Source organism: Lytechinus pictus, chromosome 4, assembly GCF_037042905.1.
Source record: "Lytechinus pictus isolate F3 Inbred chromosome 4, Lp3.0, whole genome shotgun sequence".
Classification (NCBI taxonomy): Eukaryota; Metazoa; Echinodermata; class Echinoidea; order Temnopleuroida; family Toxopneustidae; genus Lytechinus; species Lytechinus pictus.
Genome location: NC_087248.1, coordinates 14,351,323 through 14,376,700, shown reverse-complemented (window position 1 = coordinate 14,376,700; position 25,378 = coordinate 14,351,323). Strand labels below are relative to the sequence as shown.

At 37.4% G+C, this 25,378-nt stretch overlaps 1 protein-coding gene across 1 annotated transcript in view; it reads right to left on the bottom strand.

Moving 5' to 3' along the window:
* The window catches only part of LOC129258967 (organic cation transporter protein-like), a 29,498-nt gene extending 4,489 nt beyond the window's left edge, over nt 1-25,009 (bottom strand). Inside the window, exons 1-10 of the mRNA XM_054897225.2 lie at nt 24,371-25,009; nt 19,789-20,064; nt 15,476-15,579; nt 14,922-15,076; nt 13,804-13,972; nt 12,973-13,111; nt 5,894-5,985; nt 5,175-5,383; nt 4,672-4,780; nt 4,084-4,293 (exon numbers count right to left, since the gene is read on the bottom strand). Coding sequence (XP_054753200.2) covers nt 4,084-4,293; nt 4,672-4,780; nt 5,175-5,383; nt 5,894-5,985; nt 12,973-13,111; nt 13,804-13,972; nt 14,922-15,076; nt 15,476-15,579; nt 19,789-20,064; nt 24,371-24,523 — 1,616 coding nt within the window. The 5' untranslated portion in view covers nt 24,524-25,009. The remainder of the gene's footprint in view (nt 1-4,083; nt 4,294-4,671; nt 4,781-5,174; nt 5,384-5,893; nt 5,986-12,972; nt 13,112-13,803; nt 13,973-14,921; nt 15,077-15,475; nt 15,580-19,788; nt 20,065-24,370) is intronic.
* Nucleotides 25,010-25,378: the final 369 nt, after the last annotated feature.

The following is a 25,378-nucleotide window of genomic DNA, read 5'->3' as shown; positions in this document are numbered from 1 at the left end:
TCAATATGGGTTGATATATCTTCTACTACCCACTTTGCCACAAATGACTCAAGTGTTCTCGAAAATAACGGGGTAAGGGATATCGGTCTCAGCTGATCATAGGAACTTATCACTTTCTCTTTCGGTAAGGGGGTTATACATGACGTTTTCCAGTCATTCGGGAAGGTGCCTTCCTGCAGGCACTGATTGAATATGTATGTTAGCGGTTCAGCAAGTTCCACTGCAAACTCTTTGACTAGACGAATTGGTAAGTCATTGAAATGGGATGCTTTGTTTGCCTTTAGTTTCCTCAGAGCAGATAGAACCTGCCCCTGGTAAATAATTGGTGGAGGGGAATCTGCAGGTAAATAAGCTGGAAGAAGGTTAAAGTCAAGGGGAGGTAATTGGTTACAAATTGCAGCAAAGTGGGTATTAATGGAGACTGCCGTATCAACAGGGTCATCGTCAGAACCAGGGATGTCAACTTTTTTAGTACTTAGCTTACACAATTTCTTTATGTGTTTGTGCCATTTCCCGGGCTGTGAATTCTTCAGATCATCATACTTTACTTTTGACTTTCTTATTTCCCATTGTACTTGGTCACGCAAAGAAACCCACTTATCATGATCCTGTTTTCTATAGGCCTTATTCCTATCCTTCAAGAGTTGTTTAATTCTACACGTCATCCAAGGTTTATCATTCTTCTTTAACAAAGATCTAGTCAAGGGAAAGAACTTAGTGTAAGCATCATGTAAGGAACTATTGAATACACTGGTAGCCATGTTACCTGATGATTCATTATAAGCATTATTCCAGCTATGATTAACGATCCATTGGCCAAATTCTCTAATTGATGAATCTTTCAGTGGACGGGTAAGTATAGTTCTTTTGTCTTTATTTAGATAGTTCATGAACTGGCTTGAGCAAGATGGAACAGTGATCACTGAGTCCTAGAGGAGCCAGTCTCAGTGGTGAGTTGAAATGGTAGGGAAAGTTCGTAAATACTTTATCTAGGATCTCGTTACCTCGAGTTGGAAATTCTATAAGTTGGGTAAGATCCAAATCGCATGATAAGGATCCATGCAGTCTGTAAATCATTAAAATCACCAAGGAGAATGATGGATGCAGAGATATCAACAGTCCTAATATGATCAATAACTACTACTACTGCCACTACTACTACTACTACTACTACTACTACTACTACTACTACTACTACTACTACTACTACTACTACTACCACTGCCACTACTACTACTACTACTACTACTGCTACCACCACTGCCACTATTATACTACTACTACTACTATTACTTCTATTAACATGATTAATAAAAGTAGAAATAATAATAATCATTATTAAGATAATAATCATGATATTGATGATGACAACAATAGTTATCAGATACTACAGTTGTACCACCTGCAACCACTACAACCCTCACCACCTCCACCGTTACTACTATTGCTGCTGCTCCCACTTTTATTACTCTTAAGACAAATCATGTATGGAAAAATATCCGTTCAAGGATAACTAATCAGTTAAAATGTGCCGTTGCGTATATTGATGAAACAAATAGGGTGATAGATAGGAATACACTCAACATTACAAACTCAGTTAAAATCGGCTCATGTAATAAAACATCCCAATACATAGCCTACCTTTATTCATAGAGCAGAGAAGGAACAAAACTATAGAAAAGCTCCAATGTTTTGTACATTTTGATAACAGCGCTGCTGGCAACTTGAACATCAATTTCATATTTCTTTAAATGACGTCCTGTTGAATACTGAAAGTCTTCAGCGCCAGGTCACGAAAAAATCTATGCAAACTTTATTCATTGCTGTGTTGAGGTTCATGTAATCAATAAAAGCCGTCAGTATTAGGTTTTCATGGAAATATGAAGTACGGAGATAATGAAGAGCGACTTGCTGCTCCATAGCTACAAAGCCAAGAGTCAAATGTGGCCATTATAAACCTCTCTTTAAAGGTCAAGTCCACCCCTGAAAATCATTTTTTAAAATTCATTTTATTTTTATTATTTTTTTAAATCATTTTGTTGTTGTTGATTTGAATCAATAGAGAAAAATCAAAGAGGTATAGCGCTAAAACTTTTATCAAAATCGGATGTAAAATATGAAAGTTATGACATTTTAAATTTTCGCTTATTTTTCACAAAAGGGTGATGTGCACAACTCAGTGATATGCAAATGAAAGAGTCGATGATGTCACTCACTATTTCTTTTGTTTTATTGTTTGAATTTTTTTTTTACAGATTTGTTAACAAGGAGCAACTTGACTGAACCATATCATACTAAACAATTTTAATTCCACATGTTCAGGGAGGAATTAATTGTTGTTCCATTTGACAATGAGGAGAAAATTATAATATTTCATATATCATAAAAATAGAATACAAAAGAAATAGTGAATGGATGACGTCATCGGTCTCCTCATTCGCATAATGAGGAGGATGTGAATAAAACTGTTTTGTGAAATTAAAACTTTATTATTTTACATCCGATTTTGATGAAATTTTCAGTGTTATGCTTGTTGGATTTTTCTCATTTAATTCAAATCTTTTTTTTTTTTTGGGGGGGGGGGGGTTGGACTTGTCCTTTAAGAATGTCGAATAATCCGTTCCTTTGATTGGTCAAAAGTTGGGTCATGTATTTGACCATGCCCGCAAAACAACAAACTAAGGTGGATTCCGTGGGCAACTCACATAGTTCTCAAGATTTCTGCCCATTGCCCCCTGACCCGCCCCTTGACAACGGGCATATTTAACTTGGCTGAGATCCCCATTTGATTGCGTGGAAACTGTTGCCTTCTGCGGTGATTGCAGATACCATAAGTATGAGCGCGATTTAATCGATTTACCGTGTTTACACTTAATCGGCTTTTGGTTCAGAACCAAAAGCCGATGCGGAATCGGCTTTTGGTTCATCTTGCACTGCGTTTACACGTTGCATCGGCTCGCGTGTCAAAAACCTGAATTGATACGCCCACCAACAATATACGTCATAATAACGACAACGCTGGATCCGTGCGCTTACAATTACGTCACAATGGTAAAGTAAATGATATGCGCACCAATTGCCGATGCAGAATCGGCTTTCTGTTTACACGTAGTAAAAAAGTCGATTCTGCATCGGCTCGCGGTTCTGAACCTACTACTTTGGTGGTGCAAATTGCCGGTTCGGAACCGAGATCCGATGCAAGTTAATCGCGTTTACACGCTATGAAAAAGCCGATGCTGCATCGGCTTAAGTGTAAACACGGTAAATTTTAGACAACTCGCGCATATGCGCGCAACGGATATGACATATCGATGGAACGATACCGATTATTGGCTTCTGCTTGTGCTATCAACATTTTATTGAGTATTCCTCAAAAACATAGATGTTATTGAAAAGAATCTGAAGGGAATTTATAACGGACATGAGTCGTGACGGATGTGCCAATCATCAGGCCATGTTGATGTTGTTCATGCCTTAATGCTTGCAAAAGGTGAGTTCGGCTAGATCTAACTCGGGTTAAACGTTAACGTTAGAAGTTCGTTAGGGGATGTTTTGACTAATGTTAGATCTAGATGTAAAGTTATACCAAACTTGTTTAGATCTAATGTTAGCTCTTCCACTTAATCTTAGATCTGACGTTTATAGATGTAGACACTTGAGGAAGTTATACTTATTATAATATCGGGATATAAATACGTACTGTATGGACTGGTTCGATTTTCAAAACCTAACGTTAGCCCTAACTTGTTTTATGGCATAGAATAATCTAGAAACGTTAGACTCTGGATCTAGATCTTGACTATTTTGGAGAATAAAACTTTTTACTAATTCGGTTCATAAAATACATATGTATATAGACTGCTTTGATGTTCGAGATATGGATGTTTCTTTTGGCTCGCGGCTACCGCACCGGTCAGACCATGTCCTCGGGCAAAGCCATCGTGCATAGTCGCGTTGCGGTCCCCATGAGTCTATAGAAAGAACCATGCCTCTCATAGCAGTCCATATATATCTATACTTTGTAAAGCTCAGTAGTTCATTATCATAATTACAGAAAAATTTCCTCTGCCATATTGCACTTACATTTCAAAGTTTTCCCCCTCTTCCAACGTGTCCGGTAGTTTCATCCCCCGAGTTTCAGGAAGGAGGAGGGTTGATAACCCGACAGCTACACCTGCTGCTCCGTAGATCACCATAGGAAGGGGATTCCAATACTTGGAGAGCGTGAGGATGAGGGGGGAGACGATCCCTGCTACGCGTGACGACGTTGAAAATAAACCCACTGCAGCACTCCTAACGAAAAATCAAACGTTAATCTATCAACCAATGTATCTCTTCAGTTATTCCTTGTTATCTTCCATTCCCCTCTAAATTTCTGATAATTTTCGTTGATTTTATTCATTTTGCCAAGGAATGAAATATGAATATGATCGGAACCCTTGTACATAAGTCAATTAGGAAATATAATAGGTGATAGTACATGATGAGTATTAACCTTCACTTACAATAGAATTAAGGTGTGATAATATACATAACGCATTTATTCTACTCATAATCATTTATGTATGAATGATCACAATGTGCAACGCCGTGAATAACAAAGGCAATTATTTTGTCTTTTTTTATGACATGGGAATCATGGTCTGAAATTTTATAGCCGATATCAATTACCTGATCGATGTTGGGTAGAGTTCAGTAGAATAGAGATAGAGAACTCCAAAAGAGGCGGATATTCCAAACTTGCCTATCATAGCAACGACTGTCAGTGCCGGTCCAGGGGCTGAAAATATAAAGAGGAAAAACTTTGTGTATTCCAAATGTACTGCGCTTTAAATACCTTTACTTGGTGTGGTAACGTTCTAGCATGCGCAGAGGACACTGGTATATATCTCTGTACTCTAGACTTACTGCTTTAGATAAGTCAAATGAAATGGAACATTCGGTTCTTTTGGGATTTTATGGAGACTTTTATATAAGTTGCCAAGGAGTACTATCACCTCTATTGCTGCAACTAAATTTTTGAGCAGAATGGGCTGCAAATATTCCAAACTTGCCAATCATAGCAATGACTTTCAGTGCCGTTCCAGGGACTGAAAATATCAAAGCAAAAAACGTTATGTATTCCTAAAATTACTGTTCTTTTAAATGCCTTTACTTGATACCCGATAACTTACGAACTACGGCTGTAGAGAGAAGCGATGCTCCACTAAGTAAGAGTAAACCACACAAACACCGGGGCCTTCCTATGAACTCGATCAAAAAGGATGCTAAAATGTACGATGGGATCTCAACGGCTCCGGCCACAGCGAAGGCTACGTAATCATTGACACCGAGGTTTGAGGTATTTAGAGACACTCCATGGTATACCACTGCGTTAACCATCCTGAAACAAGAATATGAATAAGAGAAACGGTGAAGTGGTATAGGCAACTGATAGGCTAATACAACTATTTACACGCACAAAAATCTTGTAAAAAGATTTATCTCGAAAGATTTATCTCGAAAGGAGGGAAAGAGGCAATGTAATTTTTATCCCCAGATGTATGTAAAAAGGCTTCTGAATCATAAATTGAACAATCTGTTCCTTTCGCATGTTTCATTGGTATATTTTAAGGAAGTATTTTTTGAAGAAACAAAATGCGTTTGGTATTGAATATTCATATAACCTTCAGGGATTGCTCATAAAGCATGTACCAGAAGACAACCTTTAATGTCATAATCCAAGAAACTCGGTTTGTATAAATCGACATTCCTGCTTTGGTTGTGGTCTGTCTTGAACATGCATATAACATGTTTCCGAAACTTCAAAGCTAGCTTATCTTTTATTGTGATGTTAATGAAATTGTTATTTACACTTTTTTAAAATGAAAACTCATTCTGCTAAGATACAAACCAGTTGCAAATGAGATTGATGGTTCGTAACCGCATGTTGGGGGTTCTGAAGAGATCCAGAGCTGATACTCGACGCCTTGCATCCTCTGATATCTATAATAATAATAATAATAATAATAATAATAATAATAATAATAATAATAATAATAATAATAATAATAATAATAATAATAATAATAATAATAATAATGAAAATTCGAAGATCAATAATGAAAATTCGAAGATCAATAATGAAAATTCGAAGATCAATAATAAAAATTCGAAGATCACAGATACACAATCGCTACACAGCAAAGTGAGGAGGAAAAGAGAAAAGAAATTATGGTCAAATAAAGAGAAGGAAAATCTTATGACTTGCTTCTACTTTGCGACTGATGTATCTCATAAAACTAGACATTACAGGAAGAGAATGAGAGAAACGTGGCTTGAAAATAATGGTGATCCATCCGTTGGAGAGCAAGCTCTGGCAGACATGAAACAAAGTATCCTTCGTACTCAATATTTCAGCGAGATTGAATTAGAGAGAATAAGGCAAGAGGCACACATACTTTGTAGAGAAGTCAATAATGCCGGTAATGACGATACCATCGATGACCATGGGGATGCTAAGGACAGTGATCATGACAATGCCGGCACTGGTGATACCAATAATGGCCCTGATGATAATGCCGATGTTGTTGATGCCAACGAAGACCATGGTGATAGTGATGACAAAAATGCCGATGATGATGTCATCGAGGACCATAATGATGCTGATGACAAAAATACCGGTGATGATGATGCCTACGAGATCTATGGCCATTCTGACTACAATAGTGCCAATGGTGACGAAGCCAAAGTAGGAAAATCGATGATTCTAGACACACAATCACTACACAACAAAGTGAGAAGAAAAGGAGAAAAGAAATTATGGTCAAATAAAGAGAAGGAAAATCTTATGACTTGCTTCTACTTTGCGACTGATGTATCTCATAAAACTAGACATTACAGGAAGAGAATGAGAGAAACGTGGCTTGTAAATAATGGTGACCCATCCGTTGGAGAAGAAGGTCTAGTGGACATGAAACAAAGTATCATTAGTACTCAATACTTCAGCGACATTGAATTAGAGAGAATAAAGGAAAATGCCCAAAGTCTTTGTAGAGAACGAAAGCGTAATGCAACAAAGAATCAAGATGACAGGGGAAAACGAATAACAGATAAAGTAGACAAATTGCACGACACCAACAATGATAGAGAGAGATCGGGAAAAGGAGAAAACTCGGTAATCACCAACACTGAGAAGGTGAGAAATTCTATCCATGATGAAGGAAGTACAGTTTCTGGAAATACAGTGAATATATCTCTTGACGAGGGGATTATATTCAACAATCAACAGGATGTTCGGACGCAGAGTGATAGGGGCTTACGAGATGGAGAGCACAACCAAAGAATATCACAAGAACAACGTATGAATCGTCTTGATATGATTGATTGATTGATTGATTTTATTCGTCAAGAATATCACAGGAGATTACAATGAAATTGAGGAAATACCTTGACAGGATAGCCCATGAAAGCCGAAAGGCTTATTTCCAATGGGGTCCTATAGTTAGTATAAAACATTAACATATTGTAACAAAAAATATAAACTACGACAAGTACTGGAATATTGGGGGAAAAAAATAAAATACATACAAACATATCCATCAGTCATATAATTTGCAAACATCTGAAGCAAACAATAATCTTCCTAATATGTAAAACAAGATTATATTTTAACATACCCTAATGTATACATTATCTACAATACTAGAAACCAACTGTACAAAATGTGTTATTTTACTGGTAATGCTGTTCTCGGGCAGTTTCCAGTTTTAGGTGATTTTTTAATGCACTCTTAAATTGACAAAATAATTTAACGGCTTTTATTTTATCAGGAAGAGCATTCCAAGATTGGATGCCATTAAAATAAAAAGTGTTTCCAATATGTCCTTCACGTTTTGGTAATACGAAATTAAAATTACTATTTCGAGTATCGTACCTATGGATATTTGATACCCGGGTGAAATTATTTGCTATATAATGATCTAATTTATCCGAATATAATATTTTATGCACGTGGTGTAATACTAATTGTTGTGACCTGTGATCTACATGAAGCAATCCTGCCTTTTCAAGTTCATTATATCCGACATGTGCTCTTGGTCCTAAAACATTTATATATCTCACAATTTTATTTTGAATTATTCTTAGCTTTTTCTTATCCGTAACACCCAGACTACCGTACCAAGCCGCATTAGCATAGTCGAATAAACATTGTATTAACGCAAAGCATAAAATACGTCTAGACTTCATATTCAAACAGGTTTGATATCTATACAAAAATTTCAAGCGTGAATTAGCCTTTTTGGCGATTGAGTCTACCAGACCCGTCCATGATAGGTTACTTGTTAAATTAATTCCCAAATATCTTACTGAATCTTTTCTTTCAATTACCTGATTATTATATGAAACCTTGAAATCGTGTGTATATCTTAACTTTCGTTTAGAACAAAATAAAATGCTTTCCGTTTTCTCATAGTGTAAACTAAGCTTGTTGTCAGACATCCATTCGATGCAATTAGCCAAATCAGCACTAAGTTTTTTATCAATTATCTTGGGATTTGTATCCGAATATAGCAAGACACTATCATCAGCATATAAAATTAATTTAGATTCGTTAATACAAGTACACATATCATTGATGTAAGACATAAAAAGAATATGGACAGTGCTCAGAAGAAAAAAAAGAAAGATGACTACATCGCTCAATTTGGGGCGTGTTCCTTGTCTCTTCTACAAAAACTAGATGAAATCGAAACGGTAGACACACAGATTGAGGCCGAATACCAAAGAGGAGCACATTTCTTTCAGTACTGTGACACATCTGACAACAAGCCCGCTGGTGGAGAGGGAAAGGGATCAACGATGAACAGAAGAAAAAACAGCTCTTATAAGACTGGATTCTCTTCACATGTAGACATACACCAGCACTTGCAACAACCTAAAGTGAAATCTCGTACTCTTCGGGTTACAGCAATAGAAAAGGCTAAGAAAAGACAAGAAATTACTGAGACTGAACATGGGGACGATGTTGCCCATTTTATATGCGGCGGAGAGCCTCACATTCAACAAGATAAAGAATGTGAAAGGAACGTATCGGGTAATATCAAATCATCTGTACCCGAGAGAGATGCGATTGTATCACAAGACTCGACAAATGAAGACAGAGATTCCGATCAACGGCTGTTATCAGCACTGAGGAGCAACTTTGAATATGTGAAGGGAATATCAATATCAGATAGACCACAAATTCCCAAGATCGACACAAGGTGCTGTACTACTAGGAGCGTGATCGACAAAGTAGATAAAATGCTTGAAAAGGTGCAATCTAGTCCTTCCAGTTTGTTGGAGATAAACTGTCTTATCTGGGCAGGTGCAAAAACTGTAACAGAACATATGGGACTCAAGCTTCATTCATCAAACCACTCTACCAATCATAAGAAGAAGGCTCCTGAATGGAAGAAAAGGCTACAAACTAAGATAGCAGAACTGCATAAAGACGTGGCTCAACTCGGAGAAGTAGATAAGGGAAACATCAAATCCAATCGGATGAAGAGCAATGCCAAAAGACTTCAGAAGAAATATCGCATTGACGATAAGACCCGTACTAGGACAACTGTTATAGAAACGCTCAAAATGAAGATAAGCGCTCTCAAACACCGTGTTAAGAGATACACAAAGAGTAACAATTTCAAACGGCAGAATAAACTCTTCCATGGAAACAGAAAGAAATTCTTTCGTGAGCTGGATTCAAAGATGACTGAGACGAAAGATGTTCCATTGGCAGATGATATGAAGAACTACTGGAAAGAACTGTGGGATAATGATATCACTCACGAAGAAACTCCCTAGATTCAGTCGGAAGCAGACAAATGGTCCAATGTGCCAGCGCAGCAGCTAGTAGACCTGACCTTACCTGAACTACACAATATCATAAGGAACACTCAGAACTGGAAAAGCCCTGGACCAGATGGTGTACAAAACTTCTGGATAAAGAGGTTTGGTAGCACCCATACTAATCTACTGAAAATCATCAATGACATTATCAGAGGGAACAGGACTATTGAGAAATGGCTGCCAATTGGAAGGACCTATCTACTGTACAAAGGCAAAGACCCAAAACAACCTAAGAACTATCGTCCAATTACTTGCCTTAATACTATGTATAAGCTGCTGACATCAACGCTTGCCATGCACATCGAACGACACATCGATGATCATGACATAATGGAGGTCACTCAGAAAGGTTGTCGGAAAGGAAAGAAGGGTTGTAAAGATCACCTAATGACAAATAAAGCAATAATCGGTAATGCTCGCCAAAGACAGACCAATCTATCCATGGCTTGGATAGACTACAGGAAGGCATTTGACAGCGTACCACATAGTTGGATCATCAAAGTTCTAGAGATGTATCACATCAATCCACAAATAGTCAAGTGCATATCAGCAGGCATGAAACAATGGAGCACTACTCTTTCGCTTACGATAGGCACCCGTTCGATGACAGTGGAGGGGTCCGAATCAAGAGAGGAATATTTCAAGGAGATTCCTTATCTCCTCTTTTATTCTGCTTAGCTCTCAATCCAGTATGCTCTCTCTTACACGCTACGAGTTATGGCTACAGATACAAAGGGCAAGATGTATCTACGACAATAAACCATCTGATATATATGGATGATATCAAACTCTTTGCAAAAAATGACGATGAACTTCACAAGATGATAGCAGTAGTTAAACATTTCAGCGATGACATCAAGATGTCGTTTGGTATAGACAAGTGTGCCAAAGTTACACTTGTACGAGGAAGGAGGGTAAATACAGGCGACATGTTTGTGCAAGATGAGGAAACATCAATCAAGGAACTGACTAATGATTCGACATATAAATACCTAGGCATAGCTGAGAATGATGTCATTAGCCATAACACAATGAAGGAGAAGGCAACATCAGAATACAAAAGAAGACTCAGGCTGATCCTCAAATCCGAACTGAATGCCAAAAATAAGATTGAAGCGATCAACACTCTAGCCATTCCTGTGCTTAGATACAGTTTTGGTATTGTTAACTGGAGACTAGCTGATATATGTGGCCTAGATGTTATGACCAGAAAGCAATTAACGATGCACAGATTACATCACCCAAAGGCCGCAATCGAAAGGTTGTACCTTCCCCGTGATCTTGGAGGAAGAGGTCTACAACAAATTGAGATGGTCTGGAATATGGAAGCAACGAACCTCGCCAACTACCTATCCAATCCACCTGATATACTGACGAGTATATCCCTCGATTATGATAAATGTCAAGCAATATACTCCATTAACAAGCAAGCATCTATCTTATTGGCACAGCATCGACTGACACTACCCTACGGTGAAAAAGAGAAGGCAAGACTTAAATGCTCCTTTCACAAGAAACTTCAAGAGCAACTTAAATCCAAGCGACTTCATGGCCACCATGAAAAACAGACGCATCGGGAGTTTGTAGACCAGAAAGACACACATCAATGGCTTAAGTCGGCGGGACTAAGAGGTGAAACTGAAGGGTTCGTCTATGCTATTCAGGACCAGGTGGTGAGGACCCGTGCCTACGAAAAATCTATCCTCAGAACAGACACAGACGACACTTGCAGGATGTGTGGAAAAGAGACCGAAACAATCATGCATTTGGTATCAGCATGTTCGACTCTTGCTGGAACTGAGTACATCACAAGACATGACAATATTGCCAAACTTATCCATTGGCAACTACTGAAGGATCGCGGTAAAATGACTTGTGATCACGCTTGGGAACATCAGCCACAAACGATCACCACGATCAATAACAGCACCATATATTGGAACTGTGGCATACTAACGGATAGAACCATCAACTGCAACAAGCCGGACATCATCGTCAGAGACAACAACGTAGTAAATATCATTGAGGTCTCTGTTCCCCATGATATCAACATTGCTGTAAAGGAAAGAGACAAACGGCTCAAGTATCAAGACCTAAGGATTGAGATCGAGAGGATGTGGAACGTGAAAGCAGAGGTCACACCAGTCATCATTGGTCACTCAGGAATGGTGAAGAAGGGAATGGAAGCCTGCATAACCAAGATCTCTCCTCACCTTCGGATGTACGACATTCAGAAGGCAGCTATCTTGGGTACAACCAGATTGATAAGAAAGACTCTCGGACATTAGTAGTGTAAAGTTCCTAGTTGCACTTGAAATTACTTGGTGCTTTTTGTTAGAGCAAAGTTATTCAAGAAAAAAATACGGACTTGATCCTGTTTAGAGGAATAATAATAATAATAATAATAATAATAATAATAATAATAATAATAATAATAATAATAATACTACTTCTAATAATAATAATAATGATAATAATGATAATTGGCATTTATATAGCGCTTTATCAATCTACGACTGCTCAAAGCGCTTCACAATTATTATTACCCGGTCACTGGATTCATAGAATTTCAAGCACCCTGTTAGGCGCACACTTGCTAAACCATCCACAATGACGGTTGTTTCCTACCGGTACCCAATTAGCACCTGGGTGAGAGTGGCAAAGTGTGGATTGACGCCTTGCCACAGGACGCTAGGCCATGGTGGGATTCGAACACACGACCCTCTGATTACAAGGCGAGGGTCAGAACCGCTACACCACGCTATACGGAATCAAATACAACCATAATTACTATGGTTGGTATTGAATATAATGGGTAATGTGCGTTTATAGTGGAAAATCAAAAGACGACAGTGTCCATTAAAACATCATAGATGCTTTCAAATTGTGTGAAAAATACAGTGCATATGTCGGCCTATGCCATCATTGATATAAATAGATCTATACAGTTTGTGATTGGCTTCGGCATATTAAGCTACGGTTGTAAGCTATCGTCACCCATGCCTGAGAGCAGGCCCTGCTGGGAATTGAGCACAGATTTTCATTGTTAGGCCTATATAATTCAAACCTTTAGAATCCAGGCCCTAGGTTCGATCTTACCCTTTCGTTCTTGAACTCTTCGGTAAAAATCGGTGATGGGAGTGTCTTCTTGTTAGCCTCTGCTAATTTTACAAGTGTCTTTTCCGCTTGGTCGAATCTACCTTTAGATATTTGCCACCTCACCGACTCGGGTAGGAACCTACCAAAGAAATACGAACTCTCTATGCTAATAATCTGGTCCCTAATCACAATCATTTTAGAGTGAGATGATTGACCAGTCCTGATGGAATGAGATTTAAATCTTTCTAGAGTTATTCTATTTTACCCTTTTTTCAGTGAAAAGTGTAAAAGAGACACACACTTCCACTTCAAGAATGGTAAAAATTCACTCTTCAAAGAGTGAAATCCCATCCGTCAGGTCTGGTCCTTTATCTCTTTATCTTTTGGTTGCATTAATACCTCAGTCTCATTAGGCCGTACGGCGAGTCGAAAACTGCAGTTTTATTCACTTTTATCCGAGCTGGTACAAAAATGTTAAAACGGCTGTTTTCGACTTGCTAAACGGCCGCCGAAGAGCAAATGTGACTGCAAGTATAATGGAACAGGAATAAAACGACAGTATCAAGAAATCGAATTTCACGTCGACAAAAATTGTTTCTTAAAATATATATTACCTACCTTGCCACGTCACTTAAAATAAAATTGAATCGTATTAAGGGAAACATCTAATGTAGATTAACCTGTCGCTCAAAATCAACTACTCATCCTAAATGGAGATTTTGAGAAACCAACACCATACAGACACTCTCAAGCATGTTCAGCACAATATCATTCCATGTCTATTAAAATTAGACATCAAATAAAGTGTATTTGATATAATTGGTTTCTTACATCATAATCACAATGAGGAGGATGATAGGGACTGTAGCAACGATCTCTAGAGTCTTCCAATAGCGAATGAAGTAGGCAACCAGAGCTAAGGATACATACCCCATGGCAAAAGGGACACCAAACAGCAACCCGGTGATATAGCGTCTGGATGGACCTGCATATTCATTAACTGTAAATTGACCGGCACAATAAACAAAGAATATGTTTAGTTTAAGATCAGTACTTCATTGTGGTGTCAGTGATTATTTTCATTCCAAATATAACGGTGAGGGTTTTTTTAAGGTTAAGTGAGATTATCAAGTACAACTGGGAAACCTGTTACGGAAATTTCACTGGAGATTAAAAAAATGATTAAAAATGAATGAAAATTATTTTCTATCACGTTAAATGACACAGGAATCTGATTCATCTTAAGCAGCGTTAAAATGCCTTGATGAGGATGCTTGTGTGAGTGTGGAGGTGGGGTGTAGTGTGTGTGAGAATGTGTATGCTGAAGTGCGTGTGCGTATGTTTGTGTCTGTGGAGAGGGAAAAAGCGAGAGAAAGAGAGAGAGAGGGAGAGAGAGGGGGAGAGAGAGAGAGAGAGGGGGGGAGGGGGGAGAGGAGGGGTGTGCATGTGTGTGTGTGCGTTTAAGGATAGTGGGTGGAAGTTTGTGTTCGATTTGGGTTTATACACTATCATAATGGTACTACTACTTGAGGCTGACATAAAATCCTCGGGCATGTTGGATATGGATGAAAACTTTCATAAATCTACACTGGTTTATAAATTAGCTTTAGGCTCGTTCCAGAAGCCCCGATGCAATTTTATTTTTATTGTACAGTCCCACCATACGAAAACAACTCCAACCTGACCGCCGGTATGGCATTGTAAATAACGTTACAGCTTTTATTGGGTCTGGGGCACGTTCTCTAGTGTGACTGCGACATATGTTTTTACCGGTAAAAAAAAACCCAAAGCGGATTGAATTATCTTTTCCTAATCATCAGGGCCAATCAAGATAAGAGCCATGTTAAAAAATTACCATCTCTCCTCATCTGCAAGTACTTTTTTCCTACATCGGATGGAAATACTATGTGCATTCTTGGTAAATATGTGTGCACTTTTTAATGCCCTACCTAAGACGAAAGCGATAATGTAAGTAGCTACGGCAACGCATCCTTGGATGAATCGAATGGTAGTAAAGACCCACCATGATGGAGAGAAGGCAAGGGCGATCCCGGTGATGAGCCGTACGATCAAACAGATCATCAAAGACCACCATCGTCCTATTCTATCAAGGTAAGGTAAGAAAAAGGAATTTTAAAAGCACGTAAAAGCCACACTTGAAAGTCTGGACGAGCTGCACCTCCTACGAACGGAAACCGAATTTAGCCTGGCGTTTTCTGCTAAATGCCAAGATCAGTACGAACACTGTTTTGACAAATCTTCAATACTCATTCATCCTAATATTTATTGATAATCTTTTTAAAGTGGTAATAATTCCGTCTGGCAGTCTTGATGACTTTAATTAGAACCGATGGCTTTCGACACGCCCATAACATCGATTGCAATTTTCAAGAGATTCACCTTTTGAATGGGTCAACCTAGAAACTCAAATGTCATGCAGTTATGAAAGATGAACGCCCGAATAAGCCACTCACACTTGACCATGCTTGCGAAACATACTCACACATCAGCCAAAGATCCGAACACTAGGGATCCAAGTAAGTATCCACCAAAGAACACTGACTGAGACACCTGAGTAAGATCTTCCTTTCCACAAACCAGGTCAAACTAAATGGGAAAACAAAAGGAATGTTTAGTGAAATTGAGCGCTGGAGTTTTTTTTTAAGAAATCATTTTCTTCTTTACTTTAAAATGAAAGTTGCCTTTATTCTTTAACCGAATTTGAGGCACTTTCAGCTGTGTATTTTTTTGCATTCTCCCTTCTATTCCTCTCCAGAAATTTTCCTTCGTTTTTCAAATTAGGGCAAAAAAGAGGCGAAGATGAAAGAAAACTGATTGTTATGGAACTGCGAAGGCGAAGTGTTTTATACACCTTTCATAAACCTATCCTCCAATTAGCCGCCTAATAGTAATGCGGATAATTCAATAAAAATTGCGTTCACAAACTCCGAAAATTATCCGCATTATTTTACGAGCGCCCGTCCTGAAAAAGGCGGATAATCGTCATGACAACTGGACGCGCCCCCTCCGTTGCGGTTGTGTTGGAAAAGGGTGACCTTGTGACCGCACCATGGCAATTATCCGCATTATTTGGAAATACGTTCATAAACTCAAAATCTTGTCCCGATGCTGCTATTATGCGGATAATTGCAGCATCAAAATAATGCGGATAACTCTGGTCCTCCTCCGATTTTACGACCAAATTATGCTGCTATTAGCCGCATAATTGGGTTTATGAAAGTGGTTTAAATTTCTTCAACACTCAAAACTGTAGCTTAATGCATATAATCTGTTTTCATTCCTTCTCTAATTCAACTGATTGTCGCCGATTACGAATGATCGCTTTCTTTCATGTACCACACTTCAGTCTAACTCCAAGATGCCTGTACCGTGTCTCTGTATTATAGGGTTATCATCATTATTTCAATGAGCATCCCAGAAATCATTACTTTGTTATATCAAACTAAAACTAAAAATGTCTTCCGAGGCTTGACAGATATACCAACGGGTTACCGTTCACAGTAGAAAATATTGGGTAAATTTTTTACCACGACACTCTAAACAATATTGGGTAAGAATGTTCCATGAGGGTAATTATGTGTCCAACCAACATTGGGCATTTCTTATGGGCATTATTATTTATCCAGTTTGATGAAAATTTTGCCCATTCTAAAGTAATTGCTGCTTATTTTTTTTAACCTTACTGGACAATATGCTTCCCGCATTGGGTAAACTACTGCCCCAAATTGGTTGGACATATAATTACCTTCATGCTGGTTAAAATTTTACCTAATATTTTTTTTACAGCGCACGGGGATAATTATGTGACCAACCACTTTCGGGCAGTAATTTAACCAATGTGGGAAGCACATTGTCCAGGAAGGTTAAAAAATAAGCAGCAATTACTTTAGAATGGGCAAGAGTTTCATCACACTGGATGAATAAAAATGCCAAAAAGAAATGCCCAATGTTGGTTTGACACATAATCACCCCCATGGAGCACTTTTACCCAATATGTTTTAGAGTTATACATTCACGACATTAGGAAGTTTTCGCTTCCATGACGAACGATGTACTCAAGAACATAGAAAATGTATTGCCAAATGCCTTTCATGACAAAACACATCCGGGAAGTCTTTGTCGAAAGTTGGTAAATCAAAACAGAGTCGCCTTGAACTCTGGTCAAACGACATATTTCAAATTTTTCGTTAACAACTGAAACTTAAAGGTCAAGTCCACCCCAGAAAAATGTTGATTTGAATAAATAGAGAAAAATCAAACTAGCACAACACTGAAAATTTCATCAAAATCAGATGTAAAATAAGAAAGTTATGACATTTTAAAGTTTCGATTACTTTTTTACAAAACAATGATATGCACAACTGAGTGTCATGCAAATGAGATAGTCGATGATGTCCCTCACTCACTATTTCTTTTGTTTTTTTATTGCTTGAATTATACAATATTTCATCTTTTACAAATTTGACAATAAGGACCAACTTGACTGAACCATATAGTATTAAACAATGCTAATTCCACATGTTCTGGGAGGAATGTATCGTTGTTTCACTTGGCAATGAGGAGAAAATTAGAATATTTCATATTTCATATACTAAAATAAAAAAGAAATAGTGAGTGGATGACGTCATCAGTCTCCTCATTTGCATACAGACCAGGATGTGCATATAACTGTTTTGTAAAATTAAGCGAAACTTTAAAATGTCATAACTTTCTTATTTTACATCCGATTTTGATGAAATTTTCAGCGTTATGTTTGTTGGATGTTTCTCTTTGTATTCAAATAAACTTTTTGTTGGAGTGGACTTGTCCTTTAATACGAAACTGCCTTTTCGGTTCACCAATTTTAGAGAAAGACCTACCAGCTGGTCTTTGTTATTTTGACGGGCATTTTCGATACATTTACTGTTATCTTGAATCTGTCTCCATTACACAGTTGCGAACATTATCTGTTGAAGATCATGATGATTTATACTCTATTGTTAAGTTACTCACGAGTATACCTATGAAATAAACACCCATAAATCAAATTGCACCATACATTGGACTGGGCAAAAATGTGATTCCACGACATTTGCTCTTTCGACAAATGTTCCGCTGTAAATTTCACACACTAATGGAATCACCAACTTCAACCCTGCATCTAACACTATCATCATCATCATCATCATCATCATCATATCAGCCATGTTCAGCCCACTGCACTATATCTTGGATGAAATAATGCCCGGAGCAAATGACGCAGGAGCCAATGTCGTGTCACCAAATATAGGAAGTATTATATTTCATTATTTCGGAGTGCTCTGGAACAAGGTTCCTTGAGGAACACGAAGATCTCTATCCATACAAATCAACCTGTCATTATGTATGATTTACTGGGCTTAGGTATTTCACGTGTAAGTATGTCATAAAGGCTGATAAAGATTTAATCATTATCATAATACGTACATTTAATTCTCCAGCGAGAAAACTGCTGAGTCAGACATTTCCGCGCGATACTACATGTATTTCATCAAAAGGTATTCGGATCCACAGGATGTTTAATGAGCATTTATTGAAAAGGTCGTACCATAAAAACTGTGCGTTTTATCGCCTTTTGAGGTGTTTGACTGTTAGTCTTGATTCATTTTACACGCGCTTTACATTTGCTAACCCATAAAATATTATCTCATCTGAAAGGTAGACCGTTATGAGTCCCATTTTCATACTTTTATTATCTTTGAAACGGAAACAGAATATAATAGATAAAACAGGTGCCCTGTAAACAAAATCTTTATATGCATACAGAGAGCAGTAAATGTTTATTTCTACCCCTTGGTTCGTGCATGGGCGTTCGTGTCAGCGAAGTTACACGTTTATCATGTTTATGTATTAATATTAGTGCATTTTGGGGAAACATTAAACATCGAATGTGAAGGGGTATGGCGCCTGAAATATTTGGGCTAAAACACGCACTAGGACCTATTATTATATACGTCATTAATTATCATAATCATGATTATACTTGCTTATATCGCTTAACACTTTCTTTATCAGAAGTCTCTAAGTGATATACAGCAATAGCATGTAATTACACTGGCTTTATTAGAACAGTCATTATTCGGAATTATCAGTATCATCGAATTATTCCAAAATTTTAACGAGCCTTACATTTTTTTGTGGCTTTTGGATAATGTGAGAGAAACAGAGACAATACCTAGGAATACTAGCTTTTGACAGTCATGGCAGTTGCTTATCAACCGCGGCAAAATGACTATATACAAAAGTGGAACCAATTTGTAGTAGTGTTAAAGAGGAAGTTCACCCTGAAGAAAAAGAAGAAAAGTTTGTTAAAAAAACATAAATAATAACAAAAAATATTGGTGAATATTTGAAGAAAATCTGTAAAAGATTAAGAAAGTTATTAGAATTCTAAGTTTTGGATTTGTGACGTCAAAAATGAGCAGCTGCCCCATATGTCATGTAATATAAAATGCATGAATTTCAGTTTTTAATGGTTCCTGATGATTTATGTCTGTTTTCTTTTCATGATCGGGTGTGAAATGATTTCTCTGTTGATATACAAAAGGTACAGTATAAACCATTTTCAATTTTTGAGAAAATGACATTTCACTTACCATTCGTGATGTGTAGGAATTCTGCCCGTATATGACTTTACAAATCAAATACTCAAATTCTAAGAATTGTTTAATTCTTTGATGGATTTTTCTCAAACCTTCGGCAATACTTTATATTATTTTTTCTTCTATTTTTACAATAAACTTTCTGTCAGGGTGAACTTCCCATTTACGTACTCACGTCTGTAACTATGGAAGATTTGTATTGGCTGGTATCATAGACCCATCCCTGATCACATGGAATAATCTGCGGTGGTGATTCGCTGCTGTAATTGGACGGATCCATCCCAGGCCAGAATCCCACTCCTGACACATTATATTTCTGACATTGTGCATAGATCAGCTTTCCGTCTGATGTATAGTTCGCAGGGATGCTTGCATTCTTCTTGGCAATCTGGCAATCCTGCAGATCAAATCCAGCACCCTCACAAGCTTTCAAAAATGACTTATCTTGAGTCTGTGTAAAGAGAACAAGATTAAAAATGGAACTGTTTATCGCAAAACTTTCCAGAAATAAACGAAAATCAAATAAGCATAAAGCAATATGCTCAACATTTAAACAAAATTAGATGTAAAATGAGAAAGTTTGGACATTTTGAAATTCTGCTTATTTTTTCATGAACAGTTAACACGGTTGCCTACTCCTCAGAATAATGTTCAAGCGAGAAATTAGATGAAATTGCCCATAATTTATTGTAAAAACAAATACAAATCATTTTCCTTACACATTTGACAATAACGAGACTTTTCATCAAATCACAATAGATCCCATCAAGGTGATTCCTCTTTGTCACGGTGAAATCAAACTTAGTTTCGAATATCCACGAGGAGAAAACTTACTTGTTCACATGGGCGGAAATCCCAGGGGGGACAGGGGGGACGTGTCCCCCCTACTCAAAATAGTAGGGGGGACACAATATCAAATGTCCCCCCTACTATTTTTGGTCTTTTATGATGGTAAGAAATACATCATTCTAAATCGAAATAATACATGTATTTTGGGACGAGATGACCTTACTTTTGGGATGATAACCTTTTTTTTGCTTGTCAAATTTTCCCGCCCCTTGTCCCCGTAGGCGGACCAGGGGGCCGAGGGGCCCACCCCCCCCCCTCTTGGCGGAGCAAAAAAAAAGAAAAAAAGGGAAAGAAAGAAGGAATAAAGGAGGGAAAAGAGAGGAGAAAAAGAAGAGAAGGACGACGACGAGTGCATAAAATAAGATGAGAGGAAGACTTGGAAAATAAAAAGAATCTTTCGTGCCACTATATAAAATTTTCGCTCGCGCTTCGCGCTCGCATTGCCTGTTAGACGACTTACATATCTTGTTCAGTATGGAGCTCGAATGTCAAGTTTGGAAGTCAATATACAAAACATATTTCACCTCGGAAATCGAACTTTCATTATTTTGTGTGATTTACAAATTGATTTTTAAAAAGTGCTCTGTAAAATGTCAGTTTTATGGTCTGAATATTAACATTCGCTGCTTGCGCTGCGCGCTCGCAAATTTTGATTTATCAGGTACCTATTATTTTCGTGTATATCCCTTTTCAAGTCTGATTGTTAAGACGTATCAGCTAGCGCGCTGCAAGTTCGCATTTTGATTGGCGAGTTATATATGTTTCAATATTGATTATACAACAAACTACTTAAAATCCCCTTTTCATGACAATTTATCAAAAATTTTAGCTCGCGATTTGCGCTCGCATTAATGGTTAAAATATATTAATTGATGCATTCTATTCATAATTACAAAAGTGAAATGTCCAGTTTTTATGCCATAATATCATCAGATTTCGCGCCCTCATTAGGCATTAATAAATATGATATTAATTTAATAATCAAAATTGTCCCTTTTGTTTCATCTCGCTTAGCAAGAGGAATAGGAAGATAGTCATCATTTTCATATGATGACATGTCGTAAGGATGTCCCGGTCCAATGTCAAAACTCAAAGTAATAATAATGAAATTATCAGTTCTTTTTTAAGTGCGATCCATATCCACCTTACAATTTTTCTACAAAGTGCTTGAAATATAAAGCTGAAATTGACTCTTTTTTCAGATCGGAATATCAAAGTTTCATGATTTTCATGATTAAAGATGTATTTAGAATGCCTAGATTCTAGGTCTAAATATGAAACACGCGCGCGCATGTTTATTCAGATACTCAACTTGTTCTCTATTTAAATCATTATCCAGTTTCAGATCACAATATCAATTTTTTTCTGCTCGCACTTTGTGCTCGCATTATAATGTAGGAAGACCCCATATTACTCATCCTTTTCATGAACAGAGTGGCCCATTTTTAGATCTAAATCTCGATTTTGTTCTGCTCGCGCTTCGCGCTCGCATCAATTATTAAATTATATAGCTATCCTGTTCACGATTACAAAAACTGATTAAAATTTTCCATTCTTTCTTTAGAAAAATCAAAATTTTTCAGCTCGCGCTTCGCACTCGCATTTTTTTATTGTTGAAATATGTAACGCCTTCATGGCTAAGTGCAAGCAGTACTTAACAGTTACCTTTTCATCAGGTACCAGTTCAAAACGTATATAAAAAATTTCTGCTTGCGCTTTGCGCTAGCATTATTAATACTCATCATTTTCATGATTTACAAAACATGAATAGAGTGTCTCGTTCAGTAAATATTATAGGACTAAATCTCGAAATTTTCCGCTCGCGCTTCGCGCTCGCATCAATTGTTTACTTATATACTTATTCTGTTTGAGTTACAAAAAGTGCTTAAAATTTCCATTCTTTAGGTGAAAAAGTAAAAAATAAATTTAGCTCGCGCTTCGCGCTCGCATTATTTATAGTTAAATGCTACTTTAATAGGTATCTTTTCCATCAGTTCATTTGTGCTCGCGCTTTGCGTTCGTAGTAATTATTAAGTTGCATACACATCTTTTTCAGGATAACAAACATTGCCCAGAATGTTCAAATTTTAGGAAAAAAACATAAAATTTCCAAAAAATTTGCTCGCGCTTCGCGCTCGCATCATATAAATATAAGGATTATGTATCAATTTATAAGAATAAAGCTAAGAAGTGACTAATGAGGATTACCCCTTCAAAGAAAAAAAAATCATCTTCGAGCTGCCGATCGGGGAAATTATGGCTGAAAATTTTTTCCGCCGCCCCCCCCCTATTGGCGAAGGCTTGATCCGCCCCTGTGTCCCCCCTACCTTGCGGGAGAGATTTCCGCCCCTGCTTGTTCAACATCTTTATATAAAAAAAAGAAGATAAGGAATAGTGAGTGGGTGACGTCATCGGTTCCCTCATTAGCATACTGATGATTATGCAAATTACTGTTTGTAAAATAAAGTGAGACTATCTTATATCCAGTTTTAATTATTTTTTTCAGTGTTATGCGTGTTCATAATTACCTAAATTATATTTTTGCTGGGGAAGAACTTGCCCTTTAAATACTGCGTCTCAAATAGGACAGACATGATCATGAAGATTCAAGGTGAGCTCTGGCATTAAACTCTTTTAATTGGGAATGCAGGTCCTTTATTATTTTAATAAAATTGTATTTATGTTGGTATAGTCAACGATGAATTAAAGTAGTGTTTAGACAGTCAGAATAATGTAGTCCAAGGGTTACACGTTGCCAACTTACATCAGTGTCGAAATAAGATGGTAGATATAATAATTCACTTTTGCGATGGAAGCGGTGACCTTTACCGTTCTTGTTGCTTTACTTTATGTCTGTTGGCCAATGATATTCTGAGCATTATGAGAGAGATAAGGGCGGGGGGGGGGGGGGGTCTGGTAAGTAATATATATTTCTTTTATCCCAACTCGAATTCCACTATGGCGGTTATAGGTTATACAATGGGCCAGGCTCGTTGCTACGTTGGTGCATACATTGTACTTTGTTAGGCATACTTTAAGTCCACCAGTACTTTTAGAAATTACCATTAAAAAAAGCATTCCAACCGATTGTTCTATTTCTGCAACTGCCATTCGTGCCAGTACCGAAGTATTTTCCGGAGCCGCTGAGTCACTGAGTGACAGTCCAAAGTAGATATAATGCTAATGAAGGGGGTCTAATTATGTTTCTTAGGTCAATGAAAACCTGACAAAGGTGAAAGGAAATGAACTAAGTCTAAGATAATATTTAACAGACATGCATGTATTAAGATTCTTGCTTCAAATTCCGATACTCTCCTCGATATTTGATGTGATTATAATCTAACAAAAGCAATAACAGACTTTTCCATTATTTAGTTTAAGTTGTAAATTTCTTACTTTTTGTACAATCTATTTCCACAAAAAATCATAAAGATAACCTGAATTAGCCAAAAGAATACCCGATACTCGGTTAAGTGAAATCCTTACATTTTTTTAAATTTAAATTTGCAATAAATGTCATTGATGTTAATCTATTATGTTTCACTTCCTTTACTCTCATCCCCTGGTATTTTTCTTCCAATTTCCTTTGCTTCTCCCATAGACCCTCTTTCTTAATAATTTCTTCTATATTCTTGCCAATAGAGGCATGAGTAGACCTTTATTATGCCTTTGATGATCTTTTCATCTCGGTCAAAATGTAAACAGTATTGGCTGCCATGACATACATTTTGAGCAATGAAATTAATTTTCTTTATGTATCATCAAACATTTTTATAAAACTTTCTTTTTAAAGTACGAAATTTCGTAAGATGATTATGTTGGAAAAGTATTGTGAAAAAAATGCGTTCGAAATTACGGAAGGGAACATACCCCCGATTTGAAAAAAGAGAAAATAAGCACTCTCTTACCTCACACCAGTGATCAACGTTCGGCGTAAAGAAGAGAATAATCATCGACGCATAGGAAGAGAAGAAGACCACGGTGCTGGTGATTGCAAACACCTTCCTCTGGTAGGGACCAAACTCACCAAGTTCCCGTAGAAGGTCGTCAAGTTTAAACATAATTGAAATACTTTGTAATGAAGTGGAGAGATGCAACTAAAACTAAATCCGTCGATGGTCTACATGTACCAATATCCAAAGACAATAGTTTGACATCTCTCTATCGAGAGAGAATTGTATGATAATTATGTTTAAGAGCGAATGGGTTGTTTCACGGAAGTAGGCCCTATTCCTTTCCCCCGAAGCTAGGTCTTTCTTCGAGCTTTCAAGTTATTGGCCTCCATCATTTTATTCTCTTGAACTTTGATATTGTGCGTGTTCCGGCTGGGTCAATATTATCACAACTTGTTTCGCACAATGCGATTGAAATTTGATTCATCTGGTTTTAGAATGTTTCAATGTGACCTTTAATGCCCCATGTGATAAGATTTTCCTTCATTTTTTTTAAATTTTTACAAAAACAGCCAGTGACACCCCGGTCACATTTGCCCTACGGCGGGCGAGTCGAAAACAGCCGTTTTAACATCTTTTGTACCAGCTACATATAGATGGTTTGAATAAAAATGAAAGACTCGCCGTACGGCCACCGTAGAGCAAATGTGACCGAGGTATAAGGTAACCAGCAGGGCAGTGATATTAGTTTAGATTTCCCTTTTTATATGGACCATCAGTAAAGGAGACATACAAGCGTAATAAAATTAACTATTCATGTTGTAATTGCAGTGACCATGGTTTTTAAGATTCAGTTTGGTAGTTTCTGCTGTTGCAGCTGGGTCCTGGAAAACTATGAAAGGTTGTTAATTGCGATTTAAAGGTCAAGTCCACCCCATAAAAATGTTGATTTGAATATATACAGAAAAATCAAACTAGCATAACACTGAAAATTTCATCAAAATCGGATGTAAAGATGAAATG